The sequence below is a fragment of the Haemaphysalis longicornis genome, unplaced genomic scaffold (assembly GCF_048455015.1).
Source record: "Haemaphysalis longicornis isolate Haplotype H1 unplaced genomic scaffold, Haemaphysalis longicornis Haplotype H1 scaffold_10, whole genome shotgun sequence".
Taxonomy (NCBI): domain Eukaryota; kingdom Metazoa; phylum Arthropoda; class Arachnida; order Ixodida; family Ixodidae; genus Haemaphysalis; species Haemaphysalis longicornis.
Window position 1 is genome coordinate 16,133,750 of NW_027526204.1, and position 23,171 is coordinate 16,156,920.

Genomic DNA, 23,171 nt, shown 5'->3' on the forward strand with positions numbered 1-23,171 from the left:
CAGTGGGAAGGCACCTTCCAATGACTTCCAACCACTGCTGTCCTGCGCCGGTCGAGTCCACTGCTTGCCACTCAATTCACCCATTTCACCCTCAAGCACTTCATACCCGCCTTAATCTGCTCCTGCATCACCATTTACAATGAAAGGAACGCGCACATTCTAACGAAGGACGGACAGAGTACACACCACAAGCGCTGACTATCACCTGGTGGCTTTATTGCAAGCTGCGTGAAATAAAAAGCAAACGTACAGGGAACAAAATGCAACAAATGCGCACAAAGAGAGAAGAGAAGGATGCCCAGCCTGTCAAACTATTATTGCGCCGCTGAATTTATCGGCCAGATTCACTTCTCTCTGGCCTCCAAAAGTGCGATTTCCTTTGGCGTGATAGCTAACGAGGGCACACTAACACAGTTATCACCGGCTCTTTCAACAATTGCAGCTTCAATAAGTTCCCTCGTGGTCTGGTTCCTGCTCTTAAAGATTACTGTTGTGTTATCGAACACAGTGTTTGGACCAGCACAGAGCAGGCAGTCACGTACGTGGTGCCACACGTGGTCTTTTGAAGCCCGACGGAAATTGTAGTCATGTTCTTTCAGCCCTTCATTCAAGCATAGGGCTGTCTGGCCTATATATTCCTTACCACAGGCCATAGGAATCCGGTACACAACGCCGCTTTCGCATTCAGTGAATTTTTCCTTATGACTGGTACTACACTTGGTTTTTTCTTTGTGGACAGGGTTGCTTCTTTTACTTAGCTGAGATAATTTGTTTGGTGCCGAAAATACAACGTTGAAGCCAACACGTTGACCAACCTTAAACCAATCTTCTTAAGGTTATGGGGGAGCTTTTGTAGTAGGGGATGACCGCTATCTTTTTCCTGGGTTCCGTTGCGCCTTCAAGGTCATCGTGGCGTTTCGTGCAGCGTTTTTTTATTTTACTAATCAGGCCTTCAGACACTGACACAAGTATTTTATTTTTATTTATTTATTTATTTATTTATTTATTTATTTATTTCAATACTCTCAAAGCCCCGAAAGGCGTTACCGATAGGAGTGGGAAGGTTTATACAATGCAAGTTATGGCCGTCTTATAGGACACAGGATCAGGGTTGCTTGCAATGGAGGCGGGCAGGCTGTTCCAGTCCGGTGCTGTCTTCGGTAAGAACGAATTGAAACGTAAATTCGTCCGGCAATTGGGGACTGCAACTTTTAATCTGTGGTCAAAGCGTGGGGACATGTAAGATGGAGGTGAAACAGTGTCAGTTTTAATATCTGGGCACGGTAGAATATTTCGTGACAAAGCCTTAACGTGCAATTTTCCTGCGAGTTGTTAAAAGGGGAAGGTTAAGGTTTGCTTTCATTGATGAAAGCAAACAGAAATGAATAATGGCTGGTGGTACCCAGCATTGCTGAGCCGGTCAATTTGCGATGAGCCGGTCAATTTGCGAACGGAAACTTTCCTGGGTCATGTGTTCACATGATTTCGTAGGTGAATTACTGAGGCATGAGTGTGCTATGCTTCTTTTTACAAGTTTTGAATGGGCTGAGTTAAATGGTAACAATGGTTTTTGTGCACGAGGCTCATACAGCCAGCATACATGGTCATTGTGGAAATGGATGCGCACGCCTAAAAAAGCGAATGCTATTGTTCTGTGGTTCTTCATGGGTTAAAGGCCAGAGAAAAGTGGATGTGGGGTTAAAGTCAGTGACGCAATTATATTTTGACAGGCTGGGCATCCTTCTCTTCTTCTCTCTTTGTGCGCACTTGTTCCATTTTCCCCTGTAAGTGTGCTATTTATTTTCCGCAGCTTGCAATAAAGCCATCAGTTGATAGTCAGCGCTTGTGGTATGTAACTCTGTCCGTCCTTCGTTAGAATGTGTGCTGTTCCTTCCTTCGTATCAGACCACCAACTAGCCCAACATGGTCACCTTTTGGATCACCATTTACCCTCCTCTATCATAATGGGTTACAACAGCGCTGCTGGACGTCCACTTACGAAGGGGGGGGGGGGGGGTGACGACCAACTTTTACAAATAAGCACAAGCGCGCAATTCTGCACAGTAACATCAGTTAGGTTATATGTAAATTAGGCAATCTGGATATGCTGGCTGCTCGCCGATATTAGAAAAAAGCATGGAACAAGAATTAGAGTCTTGCTCCATGAAAGTGCGCCATGTTATTTCGAATTATTCCGAGCTGATGACTGAGAATTTGCGTACATGAATCCCATAACGGCGTTGCAAAGCAAAGTTGTGAACACACAATTGATTTGAAAAGCAACAGTTTCATCGAAGAAGGGGCGGGATGGAAATTTCTTCTGTTTTCCCTGAACCTGCGATTGGTTTTGTTGGTGATGTTTCTTTGCGAAGATTCCAAAATAAAGAAGTAGTAATGTGACTTTGAAGTAAAAGCTTTAGAAATGTTTCATTCAAGAAAATATGAGTGCACTGTAGCAGTGACACAAGAAATTCCCATTGATTTGCATTTGGTAGTATTTAAAACCATCTTCCATGCACTCTCTGCCATTTCGGATGTGGCGCAGATATCGCTTTCGAATGCGTGTATGTCAGTATTGTTACTTATTTTACTAGAAATGATACAATCGTGTACGGATCAAATAATTGATGATGAGATACATTGAGGCACATCATTGATGAAGACAAGAAAAAGTAGTGGCCCAGGGATGGTTTCCTGGGGCTCACCCGAAATAACCCGGGGTAAAAGAGAATTTTTCCCATTAGCTGTAAAAACATTGCGGGTGATTCATGATGAAACACGCAATCGGGTCTAGAATGGCAGTGTCGAGATCAATATTTTATGCTTGAGCAGGATATAACGCTTTCAGAACTTTGTGGAATACTTCAGCAAAATCGAACAAGATGTAGTTGGCAAATGAGCGGTTTTTAAGAATGCATTGAAGCTGTTAAAAAAGCAAACTTAACTGCGTTTTGCATAAAAAGAAGACTTTGGAAAACCATGCTGTGCCGGGTCAAAATGAATCAGGTTCGGGGAAGCTGGGATCATGAGAGTAAATGATATGTTCAAAAATTTTACATGGAATGCTTGTGATAGAATTTGCCCTGTAATTGAAGTGGGGCCATTTATCTCAAAATTCAAAGATGGGTACCACTTTTCCTACTTCCCACCCACCAGGAATGTCACTTTGTGGTAGTGCTTGCTGAAAACGTTAAGCTAGGATAATAGTCCAGTTGTGTTTAGTAGTTTTAAGGAATTTGGAATCGATACCATAAACGACACGTGAAGTAAACATTTTGAGTTAGTCCATAGTCTCAATTCTTCGCTTAGGAAGAATATGACGGGGATTCATCTGTAAATAGTGGTGTTCTTCCGAATTGGGTGTACAAATACTGGGATTGTCACAAAAATCACGAGCAAACACTTTGTTTAGCACATTAGGTCAACCATTTTCTGTCAGTCAGCGTAATGCGACAGCCGCAGCAGAATTTACGACGCGGCGAAATTTTCTTTGAATATTTTCCCGAAAACCAGGCATCATGTTTGTAAGAAAGTTTGACTTTGCAGTCTTGACAGCGGTAACGTAATCACTTGCTGCTTAGCCGCTAAGGATCACCTGTATATACCGCGAAATGTTTTGGTGAGAAGGTGTAGTTGTACGTATTTCCGTTAGATAGGCAACTAAGGTTATGTTCATACCAGGTAGCGTTTGGATTGCAGTGTATTTCGCGAATAGGTATGAAGCGCTCTGTCAAGCCTTGTTCTTAAGTAACGTCCATTAGCATTCCAGCAATCGTTCATCGAATCTTAGATCGTTGATTTAATCAATTCGAAATAAATGCAGCTGGCTGATAATTTTTGCAAAGTTAGATTTCGGAATATTTTGAATGATTGTTTTTGTTTTTTTTGGACATTTTTTGCAGGTATTGTTACTGTAAATTTAAAAGGGTGCGATCACTGAGTTTGTGCATGTATGTTATTTGCGAACCTCGACCTGGACACTTTGTGAGAACTAAATTATATTGTTCGCGGTAGCTTGCATAATTCCTGTAGGTTCCGAAACTACTTGCGTTATGTTAAAGACTGTTCACAAGTCTATAAAGTGTTAGGTGCTAAAAAAAGGTTTTATAAACGATAGTGCGGTCGACAATTTTTTGTATAGTTAATAAAAATCACCCATTAGGAAAATAAGTCATGTCTTTTATCAAGATATCATTATATTCATTGCATTTTTAAGGTCGCGAAGGAAAGTGGACGAAGAATTTGCTGCTCGGCGGCAAAAATTCAGCCTTCTCAATTACCCTTTCTTTTCCAGGTCTGGGCCTGCGTTTTGTGCACTTTGCTAGTGTCCACGATGTTGTTGTTCTGCCTTCGATGGAGTCCACGGCACAAGGAGGGCGAGACCATTCCAGACTTCTGGTTTCTACTGGCGACACTGAGCCGCCAGAGTAGGTCACCAACGGTGTCTTTATTATTACTCGAGGTTGGCCCAGTGGGTCCAAAACGTTTACACCCATTTTGAAAAGACCATCATTTTTAGTGGGGAACTCGTGTGTCGTTCGGCTCTAACGCCAAGCTGCAAGCTGCGGCATAGTGCGTGATTAGCTAGCACATGATGGTTTCCTGGATATTTTGCGCAATTTCGTGCACGTATAATACTACGAATGCTTCCTGTGTTTTGACTTTTCATATATGTAAGGTCGACTTTTCATGTCTTTCAGTAAGGCCCATACCATTGATGACAGCAGATGGTGCAGGCCAGATGCACCCAGCGCAGTAAAACTATTATCTGCCAAATGAACGCAGCACTTCCACGACATCGTTCTGAAAGAAGAAATACCGATGCCTTTCTTTACTAGGTAGGGAGATTGTAGGAGTAAGGAAGAAAAACTTTTGTGGTGCTAGGCTCATCCAGCAAAAAACATGTCCGCTACAAAATGTAGGTTGATAAGACTCCAGAGAAAGGTAGTAAGCGCAGCTTCATGTTTGTATTGTTTTGCTTTTTTGTCTGGGTCTGGGATGTGGTACTTCTAAGATATCAATGATTCATTCCCAACTTGTCCAGTTGCAATTCTTATACAGTACATTTCACTGTTAATTCCAGCTTAATCAGGCAGTCAGTGTAAATGGCCAGAACGCAAGACGCATATGCGGCAAAGTTGACAGCTTTACAATTTAAAAGTACGAAATACGCGTCTTCATACGTACGAACGCATTTCACATTAAACGCCACCAAGTGGTAGCTTAAATTATGATCATGAAATGACAAAGGGCAATGTACATGAACTGATACCGCTGCCTTGTCTTAAAATGAACGTACGTTTTGCCAGGTGGGGAAATTCGTCGTATGATAAAAATTTAAACAATCTCCAAAAAGTGCCAGCCAGTATAACGGGAGAGTTCTGCAAGTCCACCGGGTCGCATTTGTCAAAGGCGCAAATCTTGCGCGTGCTGCTGTCGCATAAAATTAAATGTAAAGCACAACTTCATGCGTGGGAGGCCAATACCCTCGCTGTCACCTTCCAATCCAAGTTTAGCTTCTCCTACCTAATCAGGTAAATTCCTTGTGGTGTTCTTCGATTCCTTGGTGTTGTGTGCCGGCGCACTTCGGAGGAGTTGAACGAGCCCCGCACTTTCCGCAAGTCAAGTTATATACACAATTTGTCGCCCGAAGTTCGAGTGTGGTACTGTTTTCTGTTCCGTGCCAAACAAAATTTATGCTTTATGATGGTGTCCAAACACATTTCCTTTGTTTAACCATCGCTTCGCTACAAACCACAGTAATTCTTCTGAATCACCGTCTCTTCCGAAGCTTCCACGCTTAAACTTCAGGTGTAGATAAGGCAGCTTCCCTTTTTCTTTTTAAAATCATTTACGGAAAATGTTCATGTCGCGAGCTGATGCATGTTCCACTAGAGGTGCCGGAAGAGTAGACCAGGAAAAGTTACACTTGTTGGTCCTCAATCTCTGCGTGATTTGTGCCCCATGCTTGCATTGCAGTGTACATGGAATCAGCATTCAAAAAATTCAGATATATCTTTATTTAGTATACGCGTCTGAAGTTTGTCTTGCTGTGTTTTACTTTGTGTTTTCCTCACGTTCATAATGTCTTATCAGCTACCCTTCTTTTGTCATTTGAGCATGAAATGCTACCACAGATATGGGTCCTTTTTTTCAATATAAGTTGGTGTTGGCTGGCTCGTGCCGCCTTCGATGTTGCTGCTGGCATTATACGCCACACCTTCCTGCTCGGCCCCTCCCGTGAGTCATCGCCTGCAGCTGACGGCAAATGCGCCGCTCTCAAACGTGGCGCGCCGCATCACGCCATACTCCCAGCCTATCACACGCGCTCCCGGAATCCTGAAAAGGGAAAGCGAAGTTGGCTCGCTCGACGAGCGCCATTGAAGAGCACGCAGAGGAATGTGCGCTTGCTCGGCTGAGTAAACGTATGTTTCGGCTATTGGAAAGCCCGGTGAAAAGACAACGGCGCACCGGTGAATTATTTCGGCAAGCATGGGCTGGACACTTGATTTGACAATTATTGGCCGCGAGGCCCACCACTGGAGAGGCCAGCGCTGTGATCGTTTTGACGTCAGTTGTAGGATCACCGTTCCTATCTTGCTGCGTAGTTGGCTTGCAGCGCGTGACACTTCGCCTAGGAAGCGCGTTCTAAAAGTATTTTCGTGTTAATTTCCTTCATTTGAAGTTTATTCTCAGTGCGTCAAGCGCACTTCGATCTAATGGTGACTGTATAACCGTATCAACTGTGGTAGATTATCCGCAAACACCATGAGCGCGGTGGTGTATTACGCATGCGACCGAAGCGTAAGCAGCGGCTTGTTTCCCCGATCAACAATGTGGACTACGACGAATGCCGAGTGAAGTTTGTAGATTTACCTTGTTTGCAAGAAATGTATAAAGCAGGAAATCGTGAAGCGTTAACTGCTCGCAGAAGCACACGCACCCGCCGTGCCTGCCCGCACAGCCGACGGTGCGGCTCGAACCGACGCAGATCGCGGCAGCAACTTGTCGCGGCTTTTTAAAATCACACAAGTCGTGGAAAAGAAGTTCCAGATTGGTGAAAGTGGATGTTAGTGTGATGAAAAATTCCGATAGGTAGTGTCAACAGCTGTGGTTTTCAAAGCGATGCTCAAATATCTGCTGCGATTTACGCCGACCGGCCGCGGAGGTGGGTCCCGGCAGCGCCGGCCCGTTCACGCACGGTGCGGCGAGCGGCCGAAGGATGGCTATGCTTGCGCGCAAGAATCGGCCGAGGCCGTGCAGGTATCTTGAACGTCGATCGCTTCAACGGAAATCACCGCGCTTACAGAGTTCCCAGCGCGGTGAAACGTTCTGTTAGGGACTGTCACTCGCAACTCTAACGGCGATGAAATATCAGCTGCGACGTCAAGCCTGAAGTTCCCAACATCCGATTACGTGCATCCGAAGCCGGCTGCGAGCTGTTGGCGAAGGCCCTCCCGTCGCGCACGCGCGTGTTGCGTTTGGGTTCCTCTAACTTCTTGGGGCCCCCAACGCTCGCTTCTCCTATTCTAAATATCCCCATTACCCGAAATCATTACCAAAGTGTTTCTCCTCGTACGCAGCTTCGCCTTCTGTGAGCAGTCGGGAGTTCCGAAATTGATGCTTGAGAAATGCCGGCTTACTGTTAACATACAAAACACGCGCTCGAAGGCGTTAAAAACTCGCGTTCATACCGTTCATACATTGCGGACAAGTCGCGAAAAGTAAACATCAGCCGTGCAGAGTACAGGCTACGGCAGTGATCGTTAATCAAATCCGGGCATGACTATAAAAACATCGTAGCGGAAATAGGCACTGATCAAGCCAAACTGCAGACCATAACAATACTTTTAAGCATGTGCGGCGAAGCAATCTGATCAGCGTTCTCGAGTCATCCATTTACCAGGCCTTACGAGAAGTTCGCGCAGTGAGATCATAAGTGAGCGACGCGTTTCCGTCGCTGTTACAAGGTGTTTGTTTGCACGCACATGTCCCGTCACAAGTATTTCATAATGTATTTACAGCGTACTTTTCTCGGCATCAGTTGCATCGTCCTTGGCGTTAGCTGGCTGCGTATGTAAGAGCTGTGGGTGGTGAAGGTAGCAACTACCTAATCGCGGCAATGTCGCCGGGAACAAGCGAGTGGCTGATTGCTTGCCTGTATTATTTGGTTTACAGACAACTTTTTGGTAATTTGCATCAAATCCACAAAAAGCGGGCGAGACGGTGGCCACAAGAAAAAAAACCCGCTTCCGCATACGCACGGGACATCTGCTGTAGCAGACGACAACACGATTTGGCGTCCTGCAAGTGACGTCACTCGTAGGTGGCGCCACGGTATGTCCTCGTGGCCAATATCACTAGAATCGGTTTACGGTTTCACAGGGTTGGACAAGCTTCGCGTGCACCACTGTCCCCGGTAGGGAAGACGTTTTTTTTTACTTTACATTCATCACTATCTCGTCGTCGCTTTGTTCTGCTGAGTCCGAGAGCGCGGGTTCAAATGCCGGCAGTGGGGGTTGCTTTTCTGCTTGAGGCGAAAAGTAAATGACAAAAAAGGAAATATCACAAGCGTAGATAACACAAAAGTAAATAATAAAATAGTAAATGGTAAAACCAAAGGAGTAAATATTAAAAAAACAAGAGTAAATATCAGAGTAAATACCACAATCGTCGGCATAAAGTATAATATGTAGAAATGATATCTTCTGCTATGCCGTAATTGCATAAAATATATAAAAGGGGAGCCAGCACTAATCTCTGGGGCAGAGCAGATTCAACAGAAACCTTACGAGAAGAATTACGGTTAAAAAGAATTAATCGCAGCTTATCAATTAAACTTAAATTATTGATTTATTTGATAATTCCCGAGAAGGTTCTCAAGTGCAGATACTTACTTTTGTGAGAACCTTCAGCATAGGCTTGTGAAAATTCACAAAAAGTGCCTCTGTCCAATATCTATAATTTATTAAATGAGTATTGTTGGTACCAATTGCGTAGTTGTTGAAGATGTCTTCCTGAAGAGATGCTGATGGTTAAAAATTTCGAAATGCTATATAGATAATGTGTTGGCGAAGTTTCCAAACGGTTGACATTAGTAAGGCAGGAAGTCATCTTTTACTGCTGTGTTTATTTTATTGTTTATGAATAGGTTTGATTATGGCTCCTCTCTATTCGTCCGATACCTGGCCCCCAAGCAACACTTTTATAAAAAGGACGTTGCGGTACTTAGGACTGCATTCAGCGTATCTATTTCGACTGCGTTGCGGGTATTATCCTTTCCAGAAGGTTTTTTGATATGAAGGTTCACTAGCCTATTCAATGTGCATTTTTCACCAATAAAAACGTGTGGCAGTTTAGGCCAAAGAGTTTCAAAGAGCAGGACAGTAGTGTTGTGACAAGAAAAAACTGATTTATATTGACCGGCTAAAAATTTGCAAATGTAATGTTGTCTTCAAAACAGGCGCGGAAACAACGTTGATCACGTAAAGAAATGCATAGGACAGCGCGGTGCTAGCAACTGGCAACATTTATTAGGGGATAGAAATACATAGGGAAACCAAGCGAGAAAACCCAACTGATTAGCACTTATACAGATGATGATGATGGTTGGATGTCTATGGCGCAAGGCCAACTAGGGCAAGGAGCGCCAAATCAGTGGTTATGTATGACAGATGAAGATGTAAGCTCTAAAATTGCTGAACAAAAGGCACCTTACGCGTCGTTTTAACCGGGCAAGTGAGTGCTGTCGTTTTTGTTTCGGATGCGTGATCACTAACGTTGAACTCGTGAACATTGTTTGCTGGTCGCACAAGCCTCGTTACAGTCATGGTCACTGTAGCTTTTTCTGCACAATCAATGTGCGTCAGATAGCACGCCTTGTCTTCGGCGCAGACACCAGGCAGTGGTTTCCTGTTGGAGGAATCTCTTGCCAATTCATTTGTCGTGTACACTGGTCTTCACGTTGTTTGGTTACCAGATTGTCACTTCCAATTGCAGTTTCCGTATTATCAGTATGCATATCATCTTTCCCGTGCTGTCCAAGCTCTGACTAAATTCGGGCTTTGACAGACGCAGTTTGAGCTTGCCGGTAAGTTCTGGCATCGCTTAATTTAGCTTTCAGCTTCACTATTGCAGATATTACCGTGGGTTCAAATTTAAAGGCGTCAAACATCTCCGATTCGAGCTTTTCAATGTCCACGATATTGTCTACTTCTCGGTTATTCTTGATCAGGCAATCGTTTTGGTCAGTCAAAATTCTTAGCAGATGAGTTAACTCACGTCCACGTGATAGCCCAATCAGTAAAAAGTCTTCAACCTTGCCGAACACATTTGTAAGTCACTGTCGCACAATCCGCCGTCTTTCAATGAGGGCGTCCACGGTCCAGTCTAGCGTCACAGACGGCGTTGATTATGGGATCGTACTGACAGGGCAAAGGTTGGCATGATCATTGCAGGATGTACGCAGCCGCAAAGGTGAATCTCATATGTATCGGCAAAGGTCAGCACGAATGAGTCCGTCTCGCTTCTTCTTCTTTAGCCGACGCCCAGCTGCATGAACGGGTTCGTGGAAACAGCGGCTGCATTCTTAAGCAGGGTTGAGAAGGTGGTCGAAGACAATAGTGCAATTCCGCTCGTAGGGGATCACCTCCGGAGGTCCGCTGGTCCCAGGTTTCGGCACCAAAATAGTGGAGAAAGGGACGAGCCACCGAAACCCCCTCACACGAGTGCTGTAATGGATCATGACCATGATGATGATGCTCACACGAGGGGGGTGAGGCGTGATGTTTCTCAACATCATCAATCGCCGCTATAACGAACCGTGTTGAAGTCAGACTTTGCGCATCAAGTTCGCAAAGCGGAGCGTGGTGGGCGTGCGCAGCATGCCTCTTAATTTCAACGCGGTCGAGCACCGTGATAGCAGGCCACCCATTGTGTTTTTCGTACTGGCTGCTGCAAACGCTTTTCTTAGCACGGTTTCATATTCCAAAATAACTAGATGCATGTGGCGAGTGTACCGTCACTTGCGCTGCTGATTGTGAGGTTATTTTCTTGGGACAAGATGATCATTCCTGCTCGCCTTTTTTTTTCGTCATTTTAACGCGATAGCGTTATTAGGCACCTTTTAAAGCAACGCAGTATATGTCGCCCCTTTCCAGTTTTCATTCCGTTGAAGCAGATTTACTCAACGCCGCTGCGGTGCTTCTCCTCGCAACGGGCGACCCCTTTTTACCAACTGTTTTTCCCCTAGCCACCATCGATGCCTCTATCACAAGTTGCGAAGTCGGCTGACAGCGGCGGTACTGCCGCTATCTGATGATTGCGGATAATATAAGCCTCATGGCTGAAGGTGACCTGTCAACTGTTCTCCGCAATAAACCAGTTTTGTTCTGCGTTGGTGTGTTGCAAAAACAATAAGATGCCTACTACTGGACAGCGAACGGGACACCCACGGGTGCGTGCGCTCGAATAAACGTCGACGCCTTCGATGTGTTTAACTCACTCTGGGATGGACACATGTCGTTTGCTTGGAGGAAGACGAGCGGAAAGTGAAGGTCACCTCGATCAGAAGGTTGAATTCACCTGAAAACAACGGAAGGCTGCTGCAGCCGCCGCTGCGCCATCACGTTTCAGCTGTTAGAGTAGCTGCGAACCCCTCCGGGATAAACAACAACCGGCCCGCTGGGACGCTGACGTGGGCAATATCACTTGTTCAGAGTAAAGGGCCGTGATAGGGACATGTTCGACACTGTCTTTCACTTCTCAGCACCCATGAGCGGTTGTCAGTTTATGCGTCCTGTGGTTGGGAGGGGTGGAATGCTGGGGGGGGGGGTGCACGCGCTGCTAAAGATTTGATGCCCTTACTGGTGACTTGTCCGTTGGGTTGGCCTGACGTGTAACTGTGGCTGTCAAACAGCCCAATGCGACTGGTCCGATGTCCTCAGTGGTAGTGTGGATTGGCGTATTACAAAAGCATTTAGGTGCCTCCTACACGGGAGGGTAAGTAACAGCTCAACTTTTTTACACTATCACTAAGCTCGCGTCATTCCAAATTTCCTTAAGGTGATTCTCTACAAAGTATGTTCAGTGGTAAATTACTATAAAACCTTTCTTGTTCCGTGCACTTTTTAAAACGCGTGCATCTTTGCAGGTCATCCGTTTTCACAGAGTGGAAGGACACTATTTTTTTCATTTTCAATTTCCCCGAGACTGCTAGCCGTCTGCAATCACCCGCGCCATAAAGCATTCGTGTTAATACGTCATCGATGCCACCTGGAAGCTACGATTGAGGCGGCAAGATTCAAGGGCTTCGCCGCGGCAACTGAAGTGGGGAAAGCAGGGCATTGATGCTACAGCGCAGACGAACGAAAGGACGCGCATTTTCAGCAGGGGACGTGCCTGCGCAGCGTACTTTCTTTAACACCTAGTCGGCGATAGTATATCAGTCAGACATGGTCGGTAGACGTGCCCGCAAGCGACATAGTCACACCAAAGCGTTTTACCGCTGGCCGATCAAGAAATATCAATTTTTGCACATTAACGTGCCGAAGTTGCACCTGGGCTGGAGGCGCACCATAGTTTTATGAAAGGCTCCGAAATTTTTTCGACCTCGTGGGTATCTCTAACGTGCGCCGAAATCTGTACATACGGGCGCTTTAGTTTTCTTCTTCTAAGAGCCGGGAATCGAACAGTTTCGCAACACCTTAGCTGCGTACCACCTTACTTACTGAGCCGCTGTGTTTAGGATGGTCGCAAGTGTGCGCCCCAATCAAGAATCAGGCGAAAAAGCTCCGCAACATCAAGATGTTGTAGAAATCTCCTATCGCTTCCCTTTCATGCGCCTTGTCCACGATGTTGCTACGGATGCCACGCGACCTTGGAGGTTGCACATACAACATCTCCATCGGAAATAAATGAGCGAAAGACGTTCATTCCTTATACTTCTTCGGTCGAATCACACAGCGTCAACAGCGGCTATGGCTAATTGATGAATCTTGCACATGGTTGCCACTACTTCCCCAATGGTTCCATCTTGCAGTGAAGCTGCTTGTAGTTCATAGGTTGACCCGAGCTCAGCTTGAGGGAGAGCAACAAGGTGTGTTCGATTTACTCACAGCTTCATCTTTTGTGTCGGCGATGTATGACCGGGCTCGGGTCCAGCCTGTACCACAGTCCCCTTTTTCTTAAAATTCATGATCCAGACCTCTTATCCGTCTAAACTGTCGGGCAGGTTTCGCGTGCCGTGGCGCCTGCCTCTTGCTTGTGGCGCCCACATGCGATCATACTTAAAACATGGTGTCAGAAGTGCGACCATCCTTTAAACACCACCGCGGCGTGTTTTCGCGGGCGGCGACATTGATTCGCCTAACTAAATTAGGGCGCACATGGTTAATGGCATTCTCTCAGAATTAAGGAAAAGCATTGAGTATAATTAGAAATTAACTAAAATAAAACCCAGTATATAGTGTCGAATCACGTCAATTTTCAAACTACTTTTTCAAAATTCTCGTGGTTGTCTCCGCTGCAAACTCCGCTTGGGAAATGACGGAGGGCGTCCCATCGGCCAAGTTAAAAAACACCCTAAACTAGGTACGCTTTCAAAGCCAGAAAACCGTAAAATGTGTCCACTTTAGCTCCCCAGCGTTAATGGTGGCATGAAGACTCTCTGCATAATTTCGCACAGAATGCAGAACGCGTTCGCGCTCTTTACCTTGCCTCTCCGGCACCCACGCTCAGCTTTCCGTTGAAAAGCTGCGCACGTGCTTACTCATTTTATGCCCTCACACCCTACGACAGATGTGGGCACCTAGCTGCACTTCGGAGAACGGGAGAAATATTTACGCACACTTTGCCTTCAAGGGCAACAACAACTTGTGGCTGCAGATGCGCAGAAGTAAAAAAAGGCTTACCATGAACAAACTTTCTCCCTGCGTACAGACCCGTGGGAGAAGGAGCCCGACAGCGGCGCGTACCGGGCCTTCGTCGGTCCATGGTGGCTTTTCGTGTTCGTCCTTACTACCGTGTACAGCGCCCGACTCGTGTCCATGACCAGCGTGGCGGTGTACGGGCCCTGGCTGGCCGACCCGGAGAGCCTGGAACGGGCGCTCGCCAGCCGGGAAGCGCTGCTCTGCGTCGAGCGGGCCACCATTTTCATCGAGTATATCAAGGTGCGCTTGGTTAGTGTTCGCGGTGACACAAACGGTAATGCTGGCTCTCTCTCTGGGCACTGCTTCCTTAAAGAACAAGCACAAGCGGTACCAACACGACAGTCTAGGTAACGTGGCTAGGCGGTCGCGTTAGTACGCGTTCATGGTTTAGGTTCAGCTCCAATTGCAAGATACTAAAGGTACATAAATAGTACGAGTGCTGACTCTCAACTGAAAATTTATTCGACAAGTTGCTCTATTTTTCGTATCGGCAAACATCCCTCTCCGCAGGTGCAGGGCAAAGCCAGAAATACACCAAGAAAGGTAAAAAAATAAATAAAAATACTAACAAAAAAGGCATCATCTACAGGCCAAGGCAATTTTTACCGTCGTAAAAACTTTTCCAATAAACGAATTGCTGGTTGTTTCAGGGCAATAAAGGGATTACTGATACAGGCAGCCTTCTTTCGGTGAATGTTTTAAAATGTTTGTATTAAGGTACCCCAAAAGGACCATTCGAGCGTTAGATAGGGGTAGGAGGGGGGTGTCGAGAAGATACTTCAAACACTTCAGCACAATTACACAGCAAACGCAATGTTGCACGTGGTAGAGATTTTACCAAAAAAGGAATACAGGAATTAAAAATTCGCGCAGCTTGCACTAGTAGTGGACAGCTGGAGAACCAGCACAGGTGGCGGCCCTTCCTCCTTCGTCGGAGACCCGGTTGTTTCACCTCACGTGGATTTGCCAACCTGTAACTAAAAGTTCTCCTTGACTCTCTCACTACGATCGCTTATTCTGAAGGCTTTCAAATATATGCCAAAATAAACCGGATCAGAACACCGCTAAAACCGCTCCCAACCGTCTTCTGTACGTCCCGGCGTCTGTGCTCCTCACTTCCCGCCCGAACGCACTCGAACTGGGAGAAGAGCACGCGGGATATCACGCCTCGAACGCTGGACAGTGTGTTTTCGAAGGTTGAGCTGGACGACGCTCCACGCCCCTCAATAGGCGGACGCTCACGTGTGCTAAGTAATTTTGTAGTGAAGCTTTTTACCTCTACACTTCCCGCCCCCCCCCCCCCCTCAAGCATTCTGCCGCGACCGCAGGTGTTAAGACAGAACTCCCACGAACAAATATAAGACGTCACTGGAACTGCCAGGAATAAAACCTGGAATTAATAAAAAAACGGAGCGAGAGCCCGTTCTCTTACATATTGAGCTACGAGCCCACGCAGAGAGAGGGGAGACAGATGGTGCACTTGCCAAACACATCTGCGGGTTCACCCCCTGCGTTGTCTCTTAATGCCACGTCTTAGTTTCATGCGACCTCTCACGCCGCTGTGCGCTCCGCCCACGGTACGTGTAGCGGCCGTGCACGCGCTTTGCGCATGCGCTAGGAGATATAAAATAAAGGAAGCTCACACCAATGCATGGCATCGCACTTTGCCGTTTCCACCACTGGACGCCTCCCCGCTCAATTGAAAACAGGCGAGATAAGATTCATACCGAATACTGGAAAATCTCCCCACATAGATCATTTAGGGCCAATATCTCTGACCTCGTGTATTGGGAAATTCATTGAGCGGGTTGTGCTCAACCGCCTTTACAATAACATTTGAAGGACACAAAGAAAATGCCCACGACAATGTTTGGTTTTCGCAAACATCGGAGAAGGCTTGGAGTACTGTCCGCTCATCACTTTCACGGAAATCACGCAGCACTACCGGCTAGAAACTCGCTTCTTCCGCCTCATCCTAGCCTCTCTAACGAGCAGCAGAGTCTTTCGCCTTATTCAATCTTGATCGTTCCCCACCAACAAGGCTACACTTTATGTCCCCGGAGCAATACTCGGCCAAATGCAAATTTTGCAAAATAACAAGATCACTCCGCCTCATCACTGGGGAGTGCCACTTTAGGTCATAAAATCCACCTCGCCTGCACTCCGCCTCCCTCTCGTTAAATGCGCGGTAGGACAGTTTGATGTCCGGCTCCTCACTGGTGACCGAGCTAGTGCTGGTCGACCGGGCCTAGGCGGACATGACGTAATATTGGCTCCAGTGAATAAGGAACAATTCCCAACGGGCCACAAGACCCAATTTAGACGCTCAAAACATGTATTCTCTCTCTCTCTCTCTCTCTCTCTCTCTCTCTGCCGCTGGTCTCGTCGCCTCTGTCGGCAGCGCGGCAGACATCTAGGAAAAGTGAGATCTATAACACGACGTTTGAGCTTCCTTTAATTTTATAATTCCACTCATGTGCTTCACCACTACAACTGAACCAACCATCATTTATGGATCATCGATTGATTTAACCTTAGCAGAGTATATACCTTTCAGGTAATATAGGGTGTAGTTAAAAGCATTTCACTGGTCTCTTGTTTCCGTCTTTGTAGAGCCACATGAGTGAATTCAGGTGATGCCGCATGGGTAATTGTTGTAGGTGTCGTTTACAGCTTCGCTTCCCAGCAATCTTCACGAAGTTAATTAGCGAGTAATGTTTCTTAATATTTTTGCGAGCTCCCGCGTTGCGCAGGTCGACACGCAAACCTAGACGACGCCGAACACCACTCACGAGGCAAACGCTCACGTACGCTCGGAATGTCGGGGTATTTTTTGCGAATGATACCTCCCCAAGCTCAAGCATAAACGGCGGCTGTAAAAACCAGTCAGTAAAAGCATGTAAATACATTTGGTGTTATCAAATCACCAAAAAATACCTTTATAAGCAAGTGCACTACAACCCTTCTTCAGTCGGCTGGAAACAAGTTATGATCTTGAATAGAGGCATATGCGGTGGCAGCTCGTTGCATACAAAATAACAATAAATATTAGTAATTTTCGAAGATTTGTGAGTGCAAACATAGGGCGGACTTTGAGAGGATGATGATAATGACTGTGATGATAGATGCATTATGATAAAACTTGTATGTTAATGGGACAAGGCCAAGGGGGAACGAGTGCCATAAGATTGAAACTGAGAAGTGAGATAGTTGGTAAGGCATGTCTTAGGAAATAAAATTACACCATCTTCCCGTGGGTGAACCCTGAGAAGTATGCGAAGCAGGCATACGCTGAACATGATGATGATAATGCTTAAACAAAGACAAACTCATACCACGTACAACGTCTCTCTCTCTCTTTAATGCCTTTCCACTCTAAAACCCCCCACCCCCCTCCAATAAAATTTCACCATCTTCCCATTTGGGAACCCTGAGTAGTATGTGAAACAGCCATGGCGTCAACATAAATTTCCATTTCGAATTTCCGGCAAGTGAAAAGTCTGGTAGTTACCATGGAAACCAAAGGGTAAATATAAAGGTAGCTACGTACCCCAACCTCACTGAAACGACGAACTGAAAACTAATGGGCACCTAAATCGATCCCATGCTGCTTCACATACTACTCAGGGTTCCCATACGGGAAGATGGTGTAAGTTTTTTTTGGGGGGGGAAAAGGGTGGAGGGTGTCAGAGTGTAGAGGCCTTAAAGAGAGGGAGAGAGAGAGAGAGAGAGAGAGAGAGAGAGAGACGTTGTACGTGGTATGAGTTTGTCTTTGTTTAAGCATTATCTTCATCATGTTCAACGTAGTGACGTCGAGCTGTGGTTTGCGTTCCGCTTTGATTATGACCGTCCTATGGTCTGTGAAATGTACATTCAAGGGCTGTTCTAGTGGATAAACCCTAAAGTAGCTGAAGATAAGGTCGGTGCACGTTCCCCGGAATGTTGTGGGCTGTTCGTAATTACAATCCGCCGATACTCGCTGACGCACGCCGCTGCCGACGACGATGAAACGTCGAAGGCGTGTGAAGCGTGCTCGTCTCGTGCAGGCCCAGGAAATCACCGGCAGCACTGTCGTTCCAGGAGCCATAGAGGGACCGGGCGTTCAGCAATCCGAGCATGAGCAGTCGGGATGTGGATGGCGCAACAACGACATGGGAGGGACATAGCCCCGACTATGAGATGCTTCGCATATAAAAACTGCTGAGGTTAACCCTAGCTGACAGTGAAAGCTTCACTGCCCTGGCGACGTTCACGTTCGACGTGTGGTTTCGCAGTAATATACAGACATGTTTGCAATGAAAACACTGCTTAATCATCGTCTTTTTTTCGCCTCACGGAGTTTTCTGAGCCTCGCTGCTGTACAAAAGACCACACGTGGATGTTCGTCCTCCTCCACCGCACACGGTTCTGCCCTTTACGTGGCCTCCTGGCCTATTTTGTGACGCGCGCTTATCGCTGAGGCGGCGGCCCCCACGCCCTTCTCCACTACAAGGCGACACGGGTTCCCCGCATGTATCCATTTCCTCCTCGTCCATCTGTCCGCTACCCCATATCTCTCCCCGCCATCGGGCCGCAGCGCCATGCAGGGCGAGGGCCTGGCACTGAGCAGCCGACATCCCAGGTGCCGACAAGGGTACCGCACATGGCTCCGTTCCCTCCTCGCCAATCTCTCAGCAGTAGGATTGCAAGCTGGGCTAGTTGGAAAGACATATTCTTGGTTGAAAGCAGCGCCAACTTCAACAAAGGCAAAGAAAGTGGAACACAAGTTGTATCGACGTGCATTTGACAGACCATGAAGTCTCAATAAAGGGCCCCTATTATTCCATCCGGCTTCAAATTGTACTAAGTGCAGCAGATGTAAACCTAATCTTTCTTTGTTTTATTGAAGAACTGCGTGAGGGTTGCAAAAGAGCTTTCAGCTCAGGTAACCTGTGCTTTGTGCATATTCAGGGGCTTCATCATCGACTTCCTACGACGCGAGCGGTCGGCTGTTGAATATTCTGTCATTGCGTTTTCCGAATTTGGTGTTGAGCTTCTGATCTGAGAACCCACAAGAGAGGAAATTCCGAAAGATTATGTGTCACTCGCAAATGCATCGTGTCAGCGTACGAGCATACAACTCTTCTTGTAGAACTAGGGTTGCAGTTGTGCAAAAGCTAGCAGATCACTACTTTATTGTGAGTCAGCTGATAAAGGCCAACTGTTTATCACTGGCTTGTGTTCATACTATCAATATGTTACGCAAATATGTTTGATAGAAAAATTCCTCGCTTTGGCTGTAATTCTGTCACTCAAGATAAACAACGCCATTGCCCATGACAATTTCGTTCGCATTTTAAGCAAGATGAAGAAAGCGTGCTGAAAAACGGTAGAAATAAAAACTGTATGACTGAGCATAATGGTTGACCCCATATAATTTGGCGCTTATTCTGGAAAAAAATATGCTGTGGGGGAGGTGTCGCGGAGCCCGTGAAAACACAGCGCTACGCTCCAAGTTCCGCATCACAAGAAATAGGGCCACCGCGCTGATTCCATTGCCAAAAAAGACAATTGTACGCCGAATCATTCAATGCGGCTAGTTGCAATATTACTAAAAGTTTGTTCGTAGTGAATCAGATACCACTTAACAAACGGGTTTATCAAAAACATGATATAACGAAACTTTGGCTCACTTTTTCGACCTAGAGAACAACTTTAATAAAAGTTGAGACATCTACGTTTCTATCATAAGATGTAAGTTGCGAAAGCAATACTTCGACTCCAACGGAGCGTCTTCGTACGCAGCTGCTGCATTTCCGATCTGTGCTTCACAAGCGCAAAAAATTCTCCAAAGGAGAAAGACTAGAAACGAAGTTTTTTAATCGCAGTGTCTCAGGAGGGACAGGCTCCATGCTATTCTGTGGCTTAAAATGTGAGCGTGGAAGGTTGCAAATGCGAAGCGTTTGTCAGTTTGAGGTAAAAAAGATTAGTCTCAGTGTATCAAAATGTTTATCCTGTGAAGTCTAGGCCGGGCTAACAATTTTGCGTTTTTCAAATGGAGTAAGAACATGGCAGGGAGCTCAAAGGTGGAACCTGAGTCAACGGCACCGGATAGAGCAGCTCTTGCCCTTGCCCCCTTTATGAGCTCGAACTCATCCTGAGGTAACAAGCTGAGGAAATCTGACTCCCTTGCCTCTAAGAACTGGAATATGTTATGTTTGAGTTACTCTCCCCTGGCCATACCCTTGGACCTATCTTGGTTGCGCACAAGAGAATGGATGTTTCCCTATTCCCAAAGCCTATTCCCCTATTTTCATGTCCTCACCGAACATCTTAACGCACATGAATTTCCAGATAACTGTGTTGGTATTTCTTCCACAGAGTTTGTGATTCTTCAGAATTGAGATCTCATATTAGCAAGGGGGAAGTTTGTGTTACGAGGAATAGGATGTGAATTTGTTCTTAAGGTTTTTCGAAGAGCGCACTGTAGCAGTAGTGGTCACAAAAATCGCTGTGAGTCCGTGTGCCTCTTGCATGGTGTGCTGTTACGACATACTACAAACATTTTCCTGTTGTCATTTTCGACTGGGCAGGGGATATTTTCGACGGCGTCTGTCACTTCTAAGCACGTGGACATGACCGGTGGCCGGTTTATGCCTGCTTATGTTTGTAGGGGAGAATTGTGGGAGGTGGGGGGGGGGGGTGCACGTGCAGCTATAGGTTTCATCCCCGCACTGATGTACGGCATGTCCGTTGCGCTAGTGCTAGGTTTAAATGCGGCCGTTAAACGACCTAATGGTCTAATGGTAATGTCGGGAGTACGTAGTGGGAGAGCAGATGCGGATTGTTTGTTAGGCCATGTTCAGACTACCGACAGCAAACGCGTATCGTCATCTATGGACGTTTTTTGACCAATTAAAGGGCACTGTTAGTACCAAACGCACATGGCATATCCTGCGCCACGTCATCGCTAACGCCAAATTCCGATTCATCACGAACACCACGGTCCATAAGCTAATCAGGAACAGGGAGCTTATACCCGGTGAACCCCTCCACGCAATCAAAACCCACCTCTTCAGTCACCCTACGGCTCATCCGGCCTCTGTCTCAACTGATTAGACTGGGCAGCCCAATAGGGAACTGGATGGGCTCTTTCAGGAATCAGAATTCGAGCAAGCACTACAACGTCTCACCCGAAACACAACGCCGGGTAGAGAAGGGATCACCAACCGACTGCTCAGAAACTCGGACCATGACGCCAAAGATACAACTGTTTAAATATTGTTGGGAACATGGAACATAGCCGGCCGAGTGGAAAAATTGTGACAACCCTAATCCCAAACCCAACAAGCCCATTGGTCCAAAATCGCTTCTAACTATCTAACCGACATCGTGCAATGGAGAACTTTTCAAGCACCTAGTGCACCAACGCTTGACAGCTTACCTAGAAGAACGTAAACTTTTTCCCCTCACCATGCTTGGCTTTCCTCAAAAGCGCTCAACGCAGGATTTTCTCATACAGCTAAAAGAGCAAGTCATAGATAATCTCAGCCATTCTACCCCCAAAACCATACTGGGGCCTTTGAAAACGTGACCAATTGAGCCATTCTAGAAAACCTTTTTAACACTAACTGTGGAGCTAAAACTTACAACTTCGTCAGAACGTTCCCCACAAATCGGACGGCAACCCTCCAACTGGATCCACATATATCACACAACTTCAACGCTCCTAACAAGGGGACACCCCAGGGGTGGGTAATTTCACTCCTTTTATTCAATATAGTCCTTTTTCTGCTCCCTTCAGTATTGGAGTGTGTACCGCACCTTCGGCATGAATGTTATGCTTATGATATGACCGTACGGACCAGAGAAGGTTTGACCTGTCACCAACATGTGTATTTCGTACAAATAAACCTTTTCTGATTCTAATTATTTTATTAAGATGACTTACAGATAGCAGTCGACACCACGATTTCCTACCTCCAGTCCAGAGGGCTCACTTGTGACACCCAAATCAGCCTTTCTTGTCTTAAGGAAGGATGGATAGCAAAACCCAGTAGAAATTGTATTTTTGTATTATAGAGGCAAAATATTCTAACACTCTTTAATAAGGACCCCACGAAGTGGCATTCTCGGATGCGCACCAGAAGCCATTTAGGAGTGGTTCCAAACGTGGTCCTTGTGACCCCGCCTTGTGACTCCAAGATTCCTGTTGGCGTGCAGTGGTATTTAAATTGTTATGTTTTCTTTAGACTGCGTGATAATGTGTATTTTTATAATTACGTACACATGTAGCTAGCTCATGGTTACTTGAAACTTTCTGTGGTTCACTGTACGTGGCAATGACTGTGTGTTACTTTAATAGCTTTACGCATGCATTGCCGAACATTTGTTTATATCAGGTAGGTCGCCTACCATACTGTTTGCGTGCACGTAATTGATTTCTTTTTAGACATATTCAAGCAATCATTTCAGCCTGAATTCGCCGGGGCTAGTAGTATTGTCTCGCTCTTCTCATAATCTGCGCAAGACGCGACAATTCGACAAAGTGAAACGAAAACTGTAAGTGCGATTTCTCAAAACACCATTTCCGCCAAAAAAAAGGAACTTTTTTTTTTCATATAGCGCATTTCCGAAACTATTTTTTCTGAGTTTTTATCAATGAGAACACACATTTCCCACCAGAATAAACATGTTCTCCCCAGCATTTCTTTGTTTAATCACACTTTTTTCTCTCAAAAATTATTAAAATTTGTGTCTGCGCTATGTAAATATTTTTAAACGTTAATAGTTAGGACACCATTATTATTTTAGTTCAGAAGAAAGCCTGAGGCATTGAACACATGCAGAAAATATTTCAGCCCTGCACCTGCAAAAACACTTCTGAAAATGCTCCTTCCGGGAAACAAAAATGATACGAAACTGTGCATTTTTTTCTCAAAAACTATTAAATATTTCTCTATCACATTCTGCACACGATTAGCCACCATACAGCGTAGATACCCTCCAAAATGTCGAGCCGATTTCTTAAAAATCAGAAATGTTAGCCGGATACGTAGTTGGACACCTACGTTCACTATACATCCCCCCTTAAAGTCCCGTACCCGCGGTCGCCCGCCTCTCCCAAAGCCTGACTCAGAAATAACCATCTAGGGTCAACCTGTACCCCACGTCAAGGCTCGAAGAATATTTGGGGTCCCATTACACCACGATGGGTCGGGCTCGGCCCTCTTACCCCAACTGCAAACAACGGTAGCCCAACTC

At 46.0% G+C, this 23,171-nt stretch overlaps 2 protein-coding genes across 2 annotated transcripts in view; one reads left to right on the forward strand and one right to left on the reverse strand.

Annotated features, from left to right (window-relative positions):
• LOC144158244 (uncharacterized) overlaps positions 1 to 23,171 on the reverse strand; it is a gene marked incomplete in the record, with an annotated part of 583,448 nt that overhangs the window by 320,129 nt on the left and 240,148 nt on the right.
• LOC144159735 (glutamate receptor ionotropic, delta-1-like) overlaps positions 4,334 to 23,171 on the forward strand; it is a 38,654-nt gene continuing 19,816 nt past the window's right edge. Inside the window, exons 1-2 of the mRNA XM_077691434.1 lie at positions 4,334 to 4,427; positions 13,939 to 14,168. Of these exons, the coding sequence (XP_077547560.1) occupies positions 4,334 to 4,427; positions 13,939 to 14,168 (324 nt within the window). The remainder of the gene's footprint in view (positions 4,428 to 13,938; positions 14,169 to 23,171) is intronic.